Source organism: Gracilinanus agilis, chromosome 2 (genome assembly GCF_016433145.1).
Source record: "Gracilinanus agilis isolate LMUSP501 chromosome 2, AgileGrace, whole genome shotgun sequence".
Taxonomy (NCBI): Eukaryota; Metazoa; Chordata; class Mammalia; order Didelphimorphia; family Didelphidae; genus Gracilinanus; species Gracilinanus agilis.
This window is the reverse complement of record NC_058131.1, coordinates 345,763,369-345,783,487: the sequence shown is the minus strand read 5'-3', so window position 1 is coordinate 345,783,487 and position 20,119 is coordinate 345,763,369. Positions and strand designations below refer to the sequence as shown.

Here is a 20,119-nt window from a genome sequence, read left to right as displayed (position 1 = left end):
AAGTGTCTGAGGTCAGACTTGAATCCAGGACCTCCCATCTCTGGGTCTGGCTCTCAATCCACTGAGCCTCCCTGCTGCCCCCTCTTTCTTTTTAAAATATAATATTTTAATTTTCCTCATATATATGTAAAAAAAATTCCCAACATTCATTTTCTCTAAAATTCTGAATTCTAAATTCTCTCCCTTCCTCTCTCTCCTTCCCCCTTTCTGTGACAGCAAGCAATTTGATCTGGGTTATATGGACAAGCCACTCTTGGGAAGGGAGTTGGATGAGAAGATGACTAATGTCCCTTTCCAGCTCTAAGTCTCGGCTTCCCCTTTGGGGCTTGGATTCCTCACAGCTACCAGCTGCGTCTAAGAGTAGTTCTGGTCTTCAGGGCTTCTCGTCAGGCCAAACCCTGTTTGCAAAATGAGAATCAGGGTGCTAGACCGAAACCTCTGCCTGAGCAAGCAGAAAGACTTCTTCCTCCCTCCCCGCCTTCCCTGAGCCTGTCATGACTGAACTTCCAATGGCAGGTCCGCCCCTCTGGGGCAAGTGGGCTGGGGATGGGTGTGTTGTAACAGCTGGGGAAAGGAGGCAAAGGTGACTTGAGCTGTGGGCCCAGCTGGTCACTCCCTGGGCCTCTGCTGGCTGTTTGTTCCACAGAAAAGAAACTTCTCCATTGCTGCCCCAGCTTACAGGTTCACTGATTACTGGCTTCTGGTGTAATCTGAGGCCAATCCTTCCTCCAGGACTGGCTGAAAGCTGATTTGAGCTCATCATTTTCCATTGCTCTTCAATGCTAAGTTCTTGGGGAAAACTTAGAAGAGTATATAATAGGTCTCTGCTGACTGCCAGTTAAGGACATTCCTTGGGTCTGCAGAACGGACAGCTCAAGGGGGCTGGAGAAGGGCAGGCAGAAGATTCCGAGGATTTTGAGGTACCACAGTCTCACCCTCTGTTTAGAATGATCAGCCGTTGGGAAGACGGCCTCCCAAATCTGTTAAAGACGTTAAAAATGAGGGTGGGGGCTTCAGGGTGGGACCCCTGCTCTGGGATGCTTTTAGCAGTCCTGGACTAGGAGTTAGGAAATTCAGACTCTAGTCCAGGCCCTGTGACTAAAACAGTACGACCTCTGGCAAACTTTTCCCTCTCTTTGGACCCCAGTTTCCTCCTCTGGAGGCCTGAGTTTGATAATATCTAGGGTCCCTTCTGGTTGTCAAGTTCTCTAGGTCTACGGGCTGCTGCTGCCTGTCCCAGGGTGTGGAGAAGCTTGGGACTGAGAGTTCTGTGGGCTGGGAAAGGTGTTCTGAAAAGGGGGAGGGTGTCAGTTCTGAGACTGGGTGATGGTTTTGGTGTGGAGAGAGGGAGGCCAAAATAAAAAGACCTGAGTAGGAGTCCTGGCCTTTTCTTCTTCCCTCTCCCTGCAAACCCTTGAGAAAACGAAGGTCTTTTGACTGCTGGCTCCTTGTCTGAGGTTTATATTCCTGTAAGCTTCTATTCCTCCAGCCCCCCTTCTGTGCCTCTGAATATTCGATTGTAGGAGAACCAGGAGGGCTGTCTGATGGTGAGGATGAAAGGGAATAACTTTAGTTTGAAGGAAAAAAACCCAGGAGGTGGTGGGGATGGAGCTCATGAATGAGTTACTGAACCACATTATTGGCTTTAAGATGTAGAGAGGGCAAAAGAGACCAGCCACTGGGCTGGAGAAGGATCAGAGTGGTCCTCACTGATGCAGGAGGCTGGGCTGTGCAGGCTGAACACTGAAGTATCATGGTTTATAACATCCAGGGTCTCTCCTTTGATTATTGAAGTGTCCCGAGTCCTGGTGAAGGGGGAGAGGGAAAAGGATGGGAAAGGCATGGAGGAGGGTTTTAAATCCCAGCCTCTTTTCTCCCTCTTCTCTTGTCTGCAGTGCTGAGAGATTTGCTGTTTTACAATGGATCCTTCTGCAAGTCCTAACCACCAGGTGAGCTGAAGTTGGCATTGCCACTGTATAATACCTTCACATTTTAGGGTCCTGGCAGGCAAGGCCGAAGTCCTTTGGGACTGCTGGAAGGCAACTACCTGATTGTATTTTTACATACTTCCAAAGTCAGTGTATTTGTTTTCAAATACAGTAAGAAATTTTTCTTACTTATTAAAAAAAAAAGTATATATGTGTATATATACACATTTTTTTTTTAGGTACAGCAGTCTCACCTTCTGCTTATAAGAAGTGGCCATTGGGAAGAAGCACTTCTAAATTACTGCTGCTAAAAATGAGGGTGGGACTCCTGCTTTGATCTGCTTTTAGCAGTCCTGGATTAGGAGTTAGGAAACTCAGGTTCTAGTCCAGGCCCTGTCTCTAACCCAGTATCATCGGTAGCAAACTTTTTCCTCTCTCTGGAATTGTTTCCTCTTCTGGGGGCCTGAGTTTGAAAATGTCTGGGGTCCCTTCCTGCTGTCAAGTTCTCTGGTCTATGGGCTGTTGTTGCCTGTCCCAGAGGTGGAGAGGCTTGGGACTGAGAATTCTTTGGGCTGGGGCAGATGTTCCGAAAAGGGGGAGGGTGTCAGTGGTTTCGGTTTGGAGAGAGGAAGGCCAACTAGAAGGACTTGGTTGGAATCTTTCCATTGTCTGTAGGGCTAAGAGATTGGCTGTTTTACATTGGTTTCTTCTGCAAGTCCTTCAGATGAGTTGAAATTGGTTTTGTTTTGGAGTGAGAGGGATCCAATCCAGTAAACATTTATCAAGCACCTACTATGTGCCAGGCACTGTGCTAAGCTCTGTAGATACACTTAATGAAAAGAAAGACAATCGCTGCCCTCAAAACCCTTATAACTTAAAGGGGAAGATAATACAAAAAAAGGAGGCATGAAAGGGGGAAGGGGATACATTGGAAGGTCCATCCAAGAGGGATGGGGTTGGGGTCATGCTTTTTTTTTTAACTCTTACTTTCTGTCTTAGAAGCAATACTGTGTGTTGGTTTTAAGGCAGAAGAGTGGAAAGGGCTTGGGAATGTGGTTAAGTGGCTTGCCCAGGGTCACACAGCTAGTAAGCATCTGAGATCAGTTTTAAACTCGGGTCTTCTTCACTCCAGGTCTAGCTTTCTATCCTCTGAGCCATCTTACTGTCCCTAATTGTCAACCTTAAAGTGCTATAAAAGGCTGGCCATTATTACAGATAAACCCAATATATACAAGATGAAGATGATCTTGGGGAAGCATGAGCACTCAGGGGCCATGGGAAGGAGTTCTTGCAGAAGGTGGGATTTTAGTTAGGTCTTAAAGGAAGCTAGGGAAGCCACGAGCTTACGGTGAGGAGGGAGGACATTCCAGGGTTGGAGGACAGTCAATGAAAATGCAGGTTAGGAGACAAGAGTATATTGTTCCTGGGAGTCATGGAGGAGAGGAAAATGTAGGAAGACTAGAGAGGTAGGAAAGAACTGGATTCTGAAGGGCTTTGAAAGCCAAACACAGAATGTTGTATTGATCCTGGAAGTAATGGGGAGCCTCTGGAGTTTACTGATCGGGGCTGTGGGGCAGGGAATGGGGGGATGTTATGTGGAACAAAGTGCTAAATTTGGAGTCAAGAGACTTTGGTTCTAGTTCCAGCTCTATGGCTAACTTGGTGGGTGACCTTAGGAATCAGGAAAGGATGACCTCTCCTCCTTTCTCTACCTCTTCCTCCTTCTTGTCACAAGATGAGTCTATTCTCCAAACATAAAGGGCTCCCTGGGTAAGCATAGGGTCACATTTATTACCACTAGGTCTATATATCCAGAGTCCAAGAAATCTGGGAAGGAGAAACATCTGCTCCACATGGTAAATTGAATTAGATTTGGTCTATATATATAAAGTCTAGAGAAGTTCTAACTGCTTGTTATCCCTCTGATAGTCTGGTGAAGCTATGGACTCCTCAGAATCATGTTTTATTTTATTTTATTTTATCTTGTCTTGTCTTATCTTATCTTATCTTATTTTGTTTTATTATATTTTAAGGGAATGGGGGTCAAGTGACTTGCCCAGGGTCACACACCTGGGAAGTGTCTGAGGCTGGATTTGAACCTAGGACCTCCTGTCTCTAGGCCTGGCTCTCAATCCACTGAGCTTCCCAGCTGCCCCAGAATCATGTTTTAAATGTACAAAGTAAAATACATGAGATTATAAAGGAAATCAATTATATTAGAATATAGATATGATGATATTTCTAAAAGAAAAAAAAATCTGAGATTCCAGGTTATGAACTCCTGGTAAAGAAGCAGAGACTAGGATAGAAGAACCCAAATGCTGCATTATCAGACATCAATTTAAGTGGGAATGACATTTAAGAATTCTTAAGAGGCACTGCCAACTGTTGGATCAATTCACCCTAATGACTATGAGACTTCCACCTGATTTGTTGTTGAGTTGTTTTTCAGTAGGATCGACTTTTTATGACCCAAGCTGGGGCTTGTCTTGGCAAAGATACTGAAGTGGTTTGCCATTTACTCTTCAACTCATTTTACAGATGTGGAAACTGAGGTCAACAGGTTTAAGTGGCATGCTCAAGGTCCCACAGCTAGTAAGTAACTGAGGTTGGATTTAAAAATTAGGAAGACGAGTCTTTCTATTACAGGCCCAGCACTCTATCCAATGGGTCACCCAGTTGCTTCTTGACTTGCAGCTGAAACCTGCCATATTTGTTGTCTTCCTCCTTTAGAAGAACTCTTGGGAGCAGCTGGGTGGCTCAACGGATTGAGAGCTAGGCCTAGAGATGGGAGGACCTGGGTTCAAATTTGACCTCAGACACTTCCTAGCTGTGTGACCCTGGGCAAGACCCTGAACCCCCTTTACCTAGCCCTTACTACTCTGCTGCTTTGGAACCAATACATAGTACTGATTCTAAGATGGATGGATGGTAAGATTAAAAAAAAAAAAGAAGAATGTTAGTTCTTTGACAGCAGGAATTTTGATCCTAGAGGTAATAGGGAGCCTTAGGAGTTTGTTGATTGGAGTCAGAGAGTTATGAGGAACAGAGTACTAAATTTGGAGTCAAGAGATCTTGGTTCTAGTTCCAGCTCTATGGCTAACTTGGTGGGTGACCTTAAGATCAGGAAGGGATGACTTCGCTTCCATTCTCTAACTCTGGTAGGCTTTGACAGAAGGGCTTTGCATACAGTAAGTGCTCAATAAATGCTTTATTCATTTACTCATCAGCTATAAAATGTGTTACTAGTCAATTTTTAAGAAATTGAAATCTGAGGGTCTTCCTCTAAGAATTTCTCTTCTCTAGTATCTGACCTCCTTTCAAACTTACTGATAGGACATCATAAGGTGATAAAACCCTGGAAACCATTGATTCCAATTGCCTACTTCATAGATGAGGAAACTTGAGGACAGGGACTACATCTTGGTCATCTTTTGGTTCTATCACATTTTTAGGTTTTCTCCCTAGCACTCACAAAATGAGAGAAGGGAAGAAATTGTCCTACTCTTATATAAACTCAATGAAGATTGGATTTTTTATGTATCCCTCATCCATAGTGATCTTGGGAAGCTGAATAATTATGCTTCTTGGAAGTTTTGCCCATTGTCTTCCTACCCCTCAGCAGCAGGGCTGCAGGGAAAGGCAAGTGCCTGCCTCTGAGTACAAAGCTAAGGGGCACAGAAAAGTATATAAAGTATACCTCAGCTCTCCCAAGAGCCTCAGATTATTAGGATGGGAGGGAGGGAACTAATTTTACATTCTTGCCTCATAGACAAAATTAGTGATAGTGCTGCTAGGCACCATAAGCAGCGTTATGCCTGAACCCTCCTGAATTTGTCACTTCTATTATTTATTATGTCCCTTTCTGCACAACCTATCAGTTCTGTCTCATTTAAATCCAATTCACATACACTCATGCCATCACTGTGATGTCACTGGTCCTCTTTGAAAATGAAGGACAAACAACAGCAATAGCCCACTTTTAGTTTCTAAATATTTGGTTTTCAAATTGCAAACTGTAGGCCCAGTGAATGGGCAGAAAGCTGGATTCTGAAGTCAAGGGGTTCAGAACTATTTGTCCTGCCACTATTCTTTAAGTAACTTGGGAAAAAAATCACTTTTTCTTCATCTTTGAATGAAGGCAATACTTGATCCTTTCCTACTTCACAGACAGGATAATAAAGAAATCTTCATAGGCTTGTTTGTGACTTCTGAGAAAGAAAATATCAAAGGAATAAAAGTGATTTTAAATAATTTTTATTTTGTTTAAATTTTTTTTAGACTTCAACACCCAATGGAAATATCAACTTGGGACCTTCAGCAAATCCAAAGTAAGTTTTTAAAGAACTGAGGTTTCAATACATGGGCCGAAGGGGATATTATTGGGGATGTAGACACTAAATGATAACTCTAGTCCAACTATCAATAATATGGAATTAGGTCTTGATACATGTAAAACCCAGTGGAATTGTGCGTCAGCTATGGGGGGGGGGTTTGGGGGAGAGGGAAAGAACATGAAACATGTAACTATGGGGAAATATCAAAAGTAAAAATAAAAATATAATTTTAAAAAACTGAGGTTTCCTTGAGAAGATCCCTTTCATTTATTGTTGCTCATGATAACTGTGACTCTTCATCACCTCATTTGGGGTTTTCTTGTTAAAGATACTGGAGTGGTTTGCTATATCCTTCTCAGTTCATTGAGGAAACTGGGGCAAACAGGGCCAAATGACTTGCCCAGGGTCATATAACTAGTGTCTGGGGCCAAATTTGAATTCAGGTCTTCCTGATTTCAGGCTTGGTACTTTATCCACTGTACTACCTAGCTGCTCAAGAAGACTCCTGGTTGGGAGAAAATACTTTGCTCAATGGATTTTGTGATCCCCTGTTTCTAGGCTCCCTTTTACAATCCATTTGCATACTAGCAATTATCAGATTTCAATCTTCCTAAAGCACATCTTTTCCCCCGCCCAAATTCTTCACTTAGCTCCCCATTGCCTAGCTCAGTGATCTTTAAACTTCCATGTAAATGAAAAATGTTGGGTATATGCATATATTTACTTTCTTGCAAATTATATACTTGTAATTTGTATTACTTTTTTAATTGTACTACTATTTTAATACTATTGTATTACTACTATTAGAATAATGAGGTCCATTATACAACTTTTATAAAATAGATTAATAAAAAGGGTGAGATGAAGGTGAAGTAATATTTGATCCTCAATCAAATATGATTTAATAGTTAATGGGAAGCCACTGGAGTTTATTGAATGGGGGAGTGACATGGTTATACTTTCACTCTAGGAAAATCTCTGTGAATCAATGGCTTTGAGAAGGGAAAGGCCCTGAGACTGACCCAGTGATGGACAAACTACTTCCCTTGGGCCAGATCCAGGCCCCCACATCCAGATGTGGTGATTAGGGAATTGCTTAAAGCGGCGATGGGCAAACTATGGCCTGGTTCTAGCCAACGGAGAATAATTTGCCCTTCACTGGACTAAGCTATTAAAAAATCTTGCAAGAGGTGATGAAGTCCGTGAGCTAGAGTGATGGATAGCCACGTGAGTAAAGAGAAGAAGAGAGATATTGTAGAAAGACAAATAAGATGAGGCTACTGATTAGATATAGGGGAATATATCTATATATAATGATATATGTATATCTTTAAATATGCCCAATCAATAGCTAAATCTTAATTGTATTTCCATCATATATATATATGTTTGAAAAGTAGGGCTCTTTCTCATTGGTCATTTCCCTGAAACAAAGACTTTGGGATGTGATGGAGTTGGAGAAGATGGGTGAACAACAAATGAGGCAGGGAATTTTGCCTATGCTACCAGCTACTTCAGTTGCAGGGTTAAATTATAACTGCCCTGAAGGGTCAGTGCCAAAATTGGAAGGCCAGTGATGAAAGAGGGCAGAGTAGAGTAGGGGAGAGTTGGTCACTAATGATGTTGGGGGTGAAGGCAGTTTACTAGAGACAAGTCCAGGACTGGCAATGAGATGTGACCCATTTTTCCATTCCTTTATTGGTCGATTTCAAGTCCTTTGGGGTCAAGGCACAGCCCCCATTTTGGAGACCTTTGGCTTAGTGAACAAAGACCAAACTTCTTACCCTGATATTCAAGTTTCTCTGTTGTGGGAGAGCTTTGAGGTGAAACCTCGGGTTCAGGACAGATTACCCTTTGCAAGAATGCAAGACTCCAAAACTTAGCTTAAAAATAAAAAGAGAGATTTATTAATTTGGAAATCATGTTGAAAGGCTGGGAGACAGTGTGCAGGTGCTTCTTAGAGGAGAAACGTTCTGGGCTTTTTATACCCTGTTGAAAACAGGGCCTACGTGACCAGAGATAGGATGATGATGGCATGTTACTGGGTCTCTGGAACCCGAGATGGGTCATGTGGTTATGTCCTATGCTTCAAAGTCAAAAGGGCATAAACTGTCCAGTTTAGAGGATAATCAGATATCTGGAATATAAAATAGATGCTTATCAGGAGCAAGCTGGGATGTGCCTATCTGTGCTCATCAAGAATGAAAAGAGAGGCCAGAGGGGTTCAAAGTTACCTTCCCTAGTGCTGCAGGAATGCAAGGAAAAATGAATCTTTTATGTACACTCTGACCTGGCACACAATCTGGGGTGTTAGAGTGTCTAGGGGAAGCCTGTACACCTATATCACCTCAAGGATCCAGCATTTGCAATCTACTTTTACAACTTTTATCCTCCCCTAATCTTATTGCTCCAGCTAAAGTGAATAATTGACCATTCCCCAAATGTGCCCTGTGCTTTCCTGATTTTGCAAATTTGATCATGCTATTCCTTCTTCCTACCATGTTTTCCCTTCTCTCTCTTCATCCTGCCTCTTAAAATTCCATCTTTCAAGGCTCAATTCACATGAAGTCTCCTTCAGGAAATCTTTCCTAATGCCTCAGAGAGAAGTAAACTTTCCGTCCTCATCTGTGTTCACACTGCACCCCGAACCTTTTAGTCCTTCAGTACTGGTCACATCCTGACATGTCATGCAGTTATTTTTTACATGCCTTTTTTAAACTTGCTAAGCTGAAAGCAACTGAGAATATAGGATGGTTGAACCTTAAAGATCATGCATGCACAGTCTAATCTGTTCGACTTTATGTACAAGCACAGGGATTGAGTCCTCCTTGTTTCCTTCTCCTTCCCCTAGCACTGAGACTTTCACTGAGTGGGTGCTGAATGAGATATTTGTTGAATGAATGAGATGCTTTATTTATGGGAGGTGAGTTAATGCTGAAAGAATTGTCCTCAGCCCTAACAAAGAACTGTATTGTCCTTCCCAGTTTTTTCTTCCCATTTTCATTGTTTATGGTGACACTTTTCTCTTTTTCCAAGCAGTACTTCCCTGTCTTTTCTTTCTTTCTTCTTATTTTTGTTGTCTTTAGTAAGGAATGTCCTTTTCTTTTCCTGTCCATTTCAAATGCTAACATGGCAGCCTTCTTCACTTCAGGATTTCAAGATTTACGGTAATTTGGTTAAGGCTCAGTGGTCTATACTGGAAGAGAAACCAGGGCCATATAGTCCAAACCACATACTTCTTTTATAGATATAAAAAACCAAGACCTAAGGAGGTTAAGCTACTTGTCCACCCAAGGTCATAGACAATGAATGTCTAAATTGGGATTTAAACCCAGGTTCTTCTGTTTGAGGGCCAGCACTCTTTCTGTTCCTCCTCTCTTTTTCTGGTTTCTTCTTTCCTTTCCTTTCTCTTCTCCTTCCTTCCTCTGTAATCTAACACATATTTCAAGTACTAGAGAAAAGCCCATTTGCTTTGAGTCTGGAACATGTTCCAATATCACGTAAATGAGCTGAAAACTTGGCAAGAGAGAGTTTCCTCCCTTAATGATTGTAATTATTCTTCTATTGGGAAAATCCAGGTGGCTTAAAAAACTACCTTATATCTTAGAATCAGTACTAAATATTGGTTCCAATGCAGAAGAGCTGTAAAGATTAGGCAACTGAAATTAAATGACTTGCCCAAGGTCACACAGCTAGGAAATGTCAAAGACCCAATCTGAATGCAGGATCTCCTATTTCCAAGCCTGGCTCTCTCTCTCTCTCCCCTCTGAAGAGCTCTTAGGTGGTTTCTTCACATGCCATTAGTTAGAACAAGATATTTATCAGTAATACATTCTTCTTCTCTTCCAACAGTGCAAGACCAACAGACTTTGATTTTCTGAAAGTGATTGGAAAGGGGAGCTATGGAAAAGTAAGTGATACTTGGGGCCATGAATCTCTCCCTTCCTATTCCCAAACGTTCTTCTCTGTAGTCTCAGGATACTAAGTGTAACCCTTCTCAGGCTCCCCAGTTTTAAAGAAGCAAACAGCCAATCAAAGTGGGTTGCCCCTATCCACGTAGTAAGGGACTGCAGTGGGCTCCATGCTAGGCAAACTGGTCATACTCAAAATATATCCTGAGGAGTCTTGGTTAAATAAAATCTCCTAATCAATGATTAACCATTAACTCAGATTTAGCTTAGATATAATGGTTAGGAAGTCTTCCGTTATATCGAGTCTAAACCAGCTTCTATATCCATTCCTGACTCTCTAGGTTTCTCTACCATTGCCCTCTTCCCCACCTCCCCACCCCTACCCTTTCTGGTCAGCTTCCTTTTTATGTGTTATCTTCCCCCCATTAGAAGGTGAGCTCCTTCAAGGCAGGAATAATTATTCTTTTTGCTCTCATCTATATTCCTAGAACTTAGCCAAGTACTTGCACCTAGTACTAAGAATGCTTGTTGACTTGACCTCTTCCACCCTGTTTATAGCTTTGTTCCCTAGAGCCAAGCAGAAACAGTCTAATCCTTCTTCCATTTGTCAGCCCTTTGAATACTTGAAGACAGCTATCATGTCTCCAGCTAAGTCTTCTCCATTCCAAAATTCCCATTTCTTTCAAATGATTTTCATATGGCATCATCACCAGGGACTTCACCATCCTAGCTGGCTACTTGTTGATGCTTTCCAGCCTTTTAATGTCTTTTTGTAAAATAATTGGGAATTATGATCTGGCCACAGAATCCATTCCCTTGTCCCAGACACTTAAGTTCCTGTGAATGAAGCCTAAGATGATATTGGCCAGATCCAAGGTACCTCACCCCACTCCAAATTTCTTCAGCCATACTGACAGTCAGCTATGTCATCTCCGTTTTGTACTTGTGAAGTTGATTTTTTAAAAAGCTTAAGCATTAGACTTTATATGCATCAATAGAAAATTCATTCTTATTAGAACCAGCCCCCTGTCCTAGCCTATTAATTGTCCCTTTTTTATGTCAAGATTCACAAAATGGATATTCATACCATTGATGTCTATATTCATATTGTCAATACAATACTTTTCATTTGATTAATTGAATTTCCCTATAAGTATTTCTCAAAGCCCCACCCCTCCCATACCTTCACACAGTCACAATTGTTGCAGGAATTTGGAGGAGACAGACCTAGTAGAATAGTTACTGGTGGCTTCCTGGAGGAGGTGAAACTTGACCTTGGTCTTCAAGGCTGAATGGAGGGGAAATGGGAAGAATAATTTAATTTAGCCCCATAGTTTAAAAGCCTGTTGAACCTTTCAGCTTTCAAGAGAAGAAAAAACTAAAGGAAAAAGACTTTAAGTTAGTCTTTCTAGATCTCTTTCCCCAACTCTAATCACCTCAGGCCCTCACTATAAAGACACCCTTTCATATTGAGAATTTTCTTATTTAAGGATTATTATCTGTGTTATAAAAGCAAGAGAATATGCTAATAAGCTGACTTGTGTCTACTGTTCATTAGAGTCCTCTGCTCTCATAATTGGATATTGTTCTTCTCTTAAACAAGAGGCAAATCTTAAAAACTAAGGTAGATACTGAGTCCATTTTTTTTGGTAAGAATTGTATAGTCATTTCAATCCATTCTGACTCTTCATGACCCCATTTGGGTGCTTTTTTGGGGGGGGTTGGTTTGGTTTTTTTTTAAGATACTGGAATGTTTTGCCATTTCCTTCTCCAGCACATTTGACAGATGAGGAAACTGAGGCCAACAGAGTTAAGTGACTTTCCATGGGGTCACATAGCTAGGAAGTGTCTGAGGCCAGATTTGAAGTCAGAAAGGTATAGTTATAACCAAAAAGTACCTTGGTCCACTTTGTTCTCCCTGCTTTTTTTTAGATTTTACTACTGCTATAACTTGAAACATTCTCCATATAGAAAGATTCCACTTACTTCAGGCAGCAAAGTATTCTGAGCTGGAAGAGACACTATTTAGAGATCAGCTAGTTCAATAACACCCTATACAAAGAAGAAAGTTAAGGTGCAAAGAGGGGAAGAATCAGGCTTTGAACCCTGGTTCTCTTAACTCTGATTTCAGTGGCCTCTCCATAGCTAGCAGTTGCCTTGTGGCTATTCAGACTTTTGAGTTTCAGTCCATTTCTTCCACCCTGGCCTTGGATGCTTTTATCTCTCCCCAACCCATATATGAGAGAGAAGAGGGCAGGGAGAGAGTCTGGTGGCCCTGTGACTTCCTGCCTGCCTCAAACTTGGTTCAGATAAGTAACTTACCAGAATGGACTCAACTCTCTGTGATCCTTTCTAGGTGATCTGTTTGACTAGGGAATCTAAAGGGTTCTTGGAGAAATTTCAGGGGGATTACCTTGAATGAAAAAAATTGCATCTTTAATTTTTTGTACTTTTATTTTTAATTAATATTTATATACTTTAATTAATCAAATTAATTAATATTAATATTTTTATTTTTAATATATTTTAATATTTTGTACATTTATTACTTCCTTTAACTATATATTAAAAAAAAAAGAAGGGCAGCTGGGTGACTCAGTGGATAGAGAGCCAGGCATAGAGTCAGGAGGTCCTGGGTTCAAATTTGACCTCAGACACTTCCTAGCTGTGTGACCCTGGGCAAGTCATTTAATCCATGGCCTAACCCTTACCGCTCTTCTGCCTTAGAACCAATACTTGGAATTGATTCTAAGATGGAAGGTGAGGGTTTGAAAAACATACTATTCTGAGAAGGGATCCAAGGCTTCATCAGACTACCAATAATACAAAAAGGAATAAGAACTTCTTCAGACTCTTTTGTAGAGTCCATGCCCCTCATCTGCATTTCTTATCAAAATTGGGAACCCTTGCTCTGGGCAAAAGACTGTCATTTGGGGGTTCTGATTTTCTTTCTTGGAAGTTGATAAAACTGATCTGACTCCCAAATTGTCGAGTCAGATTCTGGCTCTGGTAGCTTGTCTGTTGTTTGTGACAGAGGAGAGCCGTGAGCCACTCATCAACTATCTTAAGCTCTCGCTGGGTGCAGGGCATGCCCTAGGTGCCCAGGGACAGAGTACATTTTAATGATTAGACACGCTATAGTGAAACTGGTTGGAGAGCTTAAGGAAGCTCATACTTGAAATTCTCAATCATTTTGTTTCTACTCCCCATGTTCCTTTTTCAATACCCACTCATGGTGGTATTCAGCTGTCTTAGGCCCACTGGAATCTTTGTGACCCCATTTCGGGTTTTCTTGGTAGAGATACTAGAGTGGTTTTGCATTTCCTTCTTCCCTTTTTTTGGTGAGGGGAGGCAAACAAGGTTAAGTGACTTGCCCAAGGTCATACAGCTATTAAGTATCTGAGACCAGATTTTTACTCAGATCTTCCTGACTCCATGCCCAGTGCACCTACCACCTTGCTGCCCTGCCATTTCCTTTTTCAGGATACCTGATAGTATCTGATGCCAAGAAATGACTTTGCATTGGTCCCATGTACAAGTCTGAGAGTGCTGTAGGAAAGTGACTCACTTATAAACGTCAATTGAAAAACTGTACTGGCAAACCTTCCTGGGAGAGTCCCATAGACTATCTTTCTGTCTTTGGCTGTGTCAGAGTCCTAGTGTGGGGGATTGAGAAACATAGTATTTTGCAAATACTATCTCATTTGATCCTGACCACGACCCTGGGAAGTAGATGCTATTTTTGTTTATTTTATAATTGAGGAAACTAAGTTAAATGACTTGCCTAAGGACACATAGCTAGTAAGTATCTGAGACTAGATTTGAACTCTAGTCTTCCTTACTGTGGGATGATTCAGTGTATGGAGTGCTGGGCCTGAAATCAGAAAAGCTCATCTTTCTGAATTCAAATCTGGCCTCCAAATTCTTCCAGGTGTGTTACCCTGGGCAAGTCACATCACTCTGTTTGCCTCAATTTCCTCGTCTATCAAATGAATTGGAGAAGGAAATGGCAAACCACACCAGTATATTTGCCAAAAAAACCCAAAATGAATATATAATATATAATAATAACTTTAAATATTATTATTTTATATTATATAAATAATATATAATAATAACTTTTAAAATATTATGGTTTTTGTAAGATTTATTGGTAATCTCTAGAAAATGAAACCATGTGCCATGCTAGCTTAGGCTGTTCAAACAGCCCGCTGTTCCCAGCTCCACCATGCTACCATAGGAAGGAAAGAGGACTGGGAACTCCAGCCCCTCAATTTTATTCTCCTGTCTATGTCAGCATGTAATGACAGGAAGCCGGGGGCTCATGGGAAATGTAGTTCAAAGACCCCCAAATTTCCCATAACATAAGGGCTAGTGCTCTATCCACTGAGTCATCTAGCTCCTCAAACTAGCTAGCATCCTCTGTCTGCCAAGTTTTTTGACATTCAAAACTGTAGTTTAGGGTAGAGCATCTTTGCTTCCAGGGCAATGAAATCAAGGACACAAAAATTAAACACCTAGAGTCCTTCAGCATGATAGAAGCCACTGTAATAAATAATTCCTCCTCTAACTCAACTAAATATGTTTGAGTGATTTTCTTATATTATTTTCTATTTTAAAAATTCATCTTGGTAGCTTTTATTTTTACATTTCCAACTATATCTCTCCTTGCTCCCCTACCCAGTCAACCCCAATTGTAGCAACATATAAAAAAAGAAAAGGAACAATTCAGCAAAACCAACTAACATATCAAACATATCTGACAATGTATATACAGCATTCTATTCCCCGAGCTCCAGCCTCCATAGAGAGGAGAGGCTATTCTCCAGGACCATCTCAGTCATTATAATTGTATAGCATGGGGCAGCTAGGTGGCTCACTGGATAGAGAGCCAGGTCTGTAATCCAGAGGATCTGGGTTCCACTCTAGCTTCAGACACTTCCTAGCTGTGTGACCCTAGGCAAGTCACCTAACCCCAATTGCCTAGCCCTAGCCCTTCTGTTTTAGAGTTGTTACTAAGAAAGTAAGGGTTTAGAAAAAAATAATTGCATAGAATTTAGTTATGTTTTCTTGCTCTTTCTCTTTCCATTACAGTTGTTGTAAATATTGTTTTCCTGGTTCTGCTCACTCTGTTTTGAATATTTTTATATAAATTCTCTCACAATCTCTGAATTCATCATAGTCTTCTTGTCATAGTTTCAATTCATAGGCTGGGCATAGGTAGGTGGACACATAGTGTGCTGGGCCTGGTGACCCTGGCCAAGTCATTTAACTGCTCTTTGCCTCAGTTTCCTCAACTGCAACATGGGGATAATAATAGTATCTACTCTCAAGGCTGTTGTGAAGATTAATGAAGTAATACTGATGATGTGCTTAGCACGTAGTAGGCACTTAATAAATGCTTGTTCCCTTCCCTTCTCCATTTTGCATTGCAAATAGACAGAAGACATGCTCTGTCCTGCTCTCCTGGAGCACATTAGGTTTTCGGTGCAGTTAGTGCCATGGACTTTGGCTACCACAATCTCTGGCTTGGGTTCTTCAAGAAAGCATTGTATTGAAGTCAGAGATCCTTTGTTCCAAGCCCAGGCTCTTATTCCTCAATGGATCAATAATTAAAGGATGTGAAGAAGCAGAAATTGTTTTAACTTAAAATTTAATGTAAAGTAATTTAAAATTTTTTTCAGTTTTGGATTCCCTTCCTATCTCAGTCCTTTCCCTACCTATTGAGAAGGCAAGAACCATATAACAACAACAACAACAAAGACCACACAAAACACATTTCCCAATTAGTCATGTTCTGGGATAGATAAGGGGAAGAAAAAGAAAAAAAAAACGCTCTGATTTGCACTCTGAGTCTATCAGTTCTCTTTCTAGAGCTGGACAGCATTTCCTCATCCTGAAACCTTTGAACTATGTGGGTCATTGTTTGTTTTTTAAAGATATTTTATTTTCCCAATTACATAATTTTCCGCATAAGATTCCTGAAGTTATATGATCTAAATGATCTCCTTCCCTCCCTTCCCTCCCTTCCCTCCCCACTCTTGCAGATGGTAAACAATTTGATCTGGATTATACATGTATTATCATGCAAAACCTATTTCCATATTGTTCGCTGTTGTAAGAGAATAATCCTATAAAATCAGAAACTCAAACAATTGAAAAACTGTATGCTTTGATCTGCATTCTGACCCCAACAGTTCTTTCTCTGGAGGTGGAGAGCATTCTTTGTCTCAGGTCCCTCAGAACTGTCCTGGATCACTGTATTGCTGAGAATAACTCAGTTCTATCACATTTGATCATTCCCAAATATTTCAGTTACTGTGTACAATGTTCTTCCTTATTTTCTCCTTATTTTTCTCTGCATCAATCCATGAAGGTCTTTCTAGCTTTTTCTGAAATCATCCTGTTCACCATAGAACACAAGAGTATGGCATCGCCATCATATACCACAATTTGATCAGCCAATTGACGGGTATCCCCTCAGTTTCTAATTCTTTACCACCACAAAAAGAGCTGCTATGAGTATTTTTGTACAAGTAGGTCCTTTCTCACCTTTTTAAAAAAATCTTTTTGGGATACAGACCTAGTAGTTGTATTACTGGATCAAAGGGTATGTACAGTTTTATAGCCTTTTAGGTATAGTTCCAAATCTCCCTATAGAATGGTTGGAAAAGTTCACGACTCCTCCAGCAATGCAGTAGTGTCCCAATTTTGCCACATCCCCTCCAACATTTATCATTTTCCTTTACTGTCACAATATTGGCCAATCTGATAAGTGTGAGGTGGTATGCGGTGGTTCATTGTGATGATCAGCATTACCAAGCCTTTCCCAGGTGATTCTCTCTCTTTTTTTTTTTTAAATCCTTACTTTCTGTCTTAGAATCAATATTAAGTTTTGGTTCCAAGGTAGAAGAATAGTAAAGTCTAGGCCAGTGATGGGCAAACTTTTTAAAGAGGGGGCCAAAGGAAAGGAAATGCTCATCTGTCAGGCTGTTTCTAAGGCAACTCTTTCGAAGTTTCACTGTATTGTATGTATCCTACTCATTGTATTCCTCAGATTAAGAATAATGTCGTGCAGCCAGATAGAACATTTCAGGAGGCAGCATCTGGTCCATGGGCTGTAGTTTTCCCATCACTGGTACGCAATTGGGGTTAAGTGTCTTGTCTAGGGTAACACAGCTAGGAAGTCTGGGGGTCATATTGGAACCCAGGACCTCTTGTCTTCAGGCCTGGTACTCTATCCATTGAGCCACCTAGCTGCCCTCAGTTGATTATCTTTATAATATTTCAATTACTATGGAGATGGTTCCTCTGGTTCTGTTCACCTCACTTTGCACAAGTTGAGATGAAAAGGCAATTTTCAAAGGAAGAAATATAAGCTATCAATAGCCATATGAAACAATGCTCTAGATCAGTAATAATTAGATAAATGCACATTAAAGCAACTCTGAAGTTCCGTGTAATAACCATTGGATTAGCAAAGTTGACAAGAAAGGAAAATGACAAATGTTGGGGGGACTGAAGGAAGACAGCCACAGTAATGCCTTATTTGTAGAGGCATGAACTGGCTCAGGCTTTCTACAAAGCAGTTTGAACTAAGCCCCCAAAGGCACTAATTTGTGTGTACTCTTTTGACCCAGTAATACAACTATCAGGCTCTACCCAGAAAAGATCAAGAAAAGAGAAGGACTCATATGTACAAAAATATTTCTACCATTTCTTATGATATCAAAGACCTGGAAACTAAGGGGGTGCCCATCAACTGGGAAATGTCTGAACAAATTCTGATATAGGAATGCAATGGAATGCTATTTTGTCATAAGAAGAAATGATAAAAAGGATGGTTTCAGTGAAACTTGGGAAGACTTGAATAAGCAATGAAGAGTGAAGTGAGCAAAACCGGGAGAACAATTTATATAACAACAGTACTGTAAAGATAGGCTTAAGAACTTTGATCAAGAAGGCAGCTGGGTTGCTCAGTGGAGCCAGCCCTGGAGATGGGAGTTCTGGGTTCAAATTTTGCCTCAGACATTCCCTAGCTGTATGACCCTGGCCAAGTAACTTAACCCCCATTGCCTAGCCTTTACCACTCTTCTGCCTTGGAACCAATAACACAGTATTCTTTCTAAGATGGAAGATAAGGGTTTAAAAAAAACAACTTTGATCAATATAACCAACCACAATTCTGGAGAACTGATGGTGAAACATATTGCTCACCTCCTGGGAGAAGTAATAGATTCTGGATGCAGAATGAAACAGTTGTTTTGGGACATAGCCAGTATGGGAATTTGTTTCGCTTGACTATGCACATTTGCATAGTCAGGGTTTTGGTTTTCTCACTTTTCTCCCAACTGGGGAATGGATGAAGGAGGAAGAGAAAATAGATTTTGGTTAATTTAAAATATGTTCTTTTAAAAGTATTTTATTGAGACATATTTTGCTTCTCATCAGTTCCTTTTGCTTTCTCATGGGGAAAAAAAAAGAACATAAGCTTTGTTGCTGACTAGCTGTGTGGCTTTGGCAAATTACTTTCCTCCTTTGGGACTCAGTTTCCCTTATCTGTGAAATTAGGAAATTAGACTTGATCATTTCCTATGTCCTAATCAGAACTGAATCCTATGATCCTATGACCACCACCTTGGCTAAGTGTGTACAAGACAAGGGAAACTGAGGTTCAAACACCAAAGTTCAGGTCAATGCTATCACGAGAATTGCAAACAAAAGGGAAACCAGGTACCATCATTTGCTGCCAGCAGTATGGCTGGGAAGCTCAGTGCGAATTTCCAGAGTGGATCACTGCCAGAAGGATTGTTCAGAGATAGGGCCCAGAGGGGTTCTGTCTCATTTTGTTATCAACGTTGGCATGTGATCCTGCCCATTCCAGTGTCTTTTGCTAGTTTAACTCCAGATAACTTGACCCCTCTCCATTCTTTTCATTTTGGGCTGTGAGTTTTGGAGAGCACACTTCCTACAAACCACCTCTTCCCCACTGATGACAGAGACTTTGCTTCTTCCTAAAGCCAAACCCAAAGTGCTTCTGCCTTCTTGGGAAAACAATGCTCATCACCAATTCTGAATGGTTGAGGCTTCCTGGGGAGATTTTGTGTCTTTAATATTTTTTTTCCAGCAGAAAGAGAAGTAGGCTAATAGTCGATTTTTAAAAAAACTTTTAAAGGAATACAAATAAGAAAAGAAGGCTACTGTAGCATTAAAAAAAATAGATGAGGAGCATGGTTGGCTCAGTGGATTGAGAGTCAGGTCCAGAGACGGGAGGTCTTGGGTTCAAATCTGACCTCAGACACTTCCTAGCTGGGTGACCCTGGGCAAGTCACTTAGTCCCCCACTTCTGCTTTAGACTCAATATATACTATTGATTCTAAGACAGAAGGTAAGGATTAAAAAAAAAAGATGACAGAGAGAAATCCAGACAAGTGGGAGAGCTTTGAAAACAGCATGTTTGATTTGTTGTACACTTGAATGGAGAAACAAGCAAGCAAGTACATGGTGCTGATTTGTGGCTGCCTAGGCAAGCTGCGTTTTCTGTTCTTTGTATATAGAAATGCTAATTTTATTTGGTGTTTATTAGCTTCAAATTTTTAAAAGATAGCATTTGGACATAACAGTTTATGTACATCTATTCACACACAAATACACGTGTATGCACATGCACATATGTGTTCAGTCATTTTTTAGTCATGTCTGACAATTTATGACCCTATTTGGGGTTTTCTTGGCAAAGATATTGGGGCAAAGAAATGGGGTTTGCCATTTCCTTTTCCAGGGGATTAAGGCAAACAGATGTTAACTGACTTGTCCAGGATCACACAGCTAGGAAGTATCTAAGGTCACATTTGCACTCAGGTCTTCCTGACTCCAGGTCCAGCATTCTACCTACTGAGCCACTCAGCTGTAACATATGTGTGTACTTATATACCCAGATACA

The 20,119-nt window shown here is 40.8% G+C and overlaps 1 protein-coding gene across 1 annotated transcript in view; it reads left to right on the top strand.

Annotated features, from left to right (window-relative positions):
* The first annotated feature begins 743 nt into the window (after window positions 1-743).
* SGK2 (serum/glucocorticoid regulated kinase 2) overlaps window positions 744-20,119 on the top strand; it is a 49,610-nt gene continuing 30,234 nt past the window's right edge. The window contains exons 1-4 of the mRNA XM_044664333.1: window positions 744-920; window positions 1,896-1,949; window positions 6,210-6,259; window positions 10,118-10,175. Of these exons, the coding sequence (XP_044520268.1) occupies window positions 1,920-1,949; window positions 6,210-6,259; window positions 10,118-10,175 (138 nt within the window). The 5' untranslated portion in view covers window positions 744-920; window positions 1,896-1,919. The remainder of the gene's footprint in view (window positions 921-1,895; window positions 1,950-6,209; window positions 6,260-10,117; window positions 10,176-20,119) is intronic.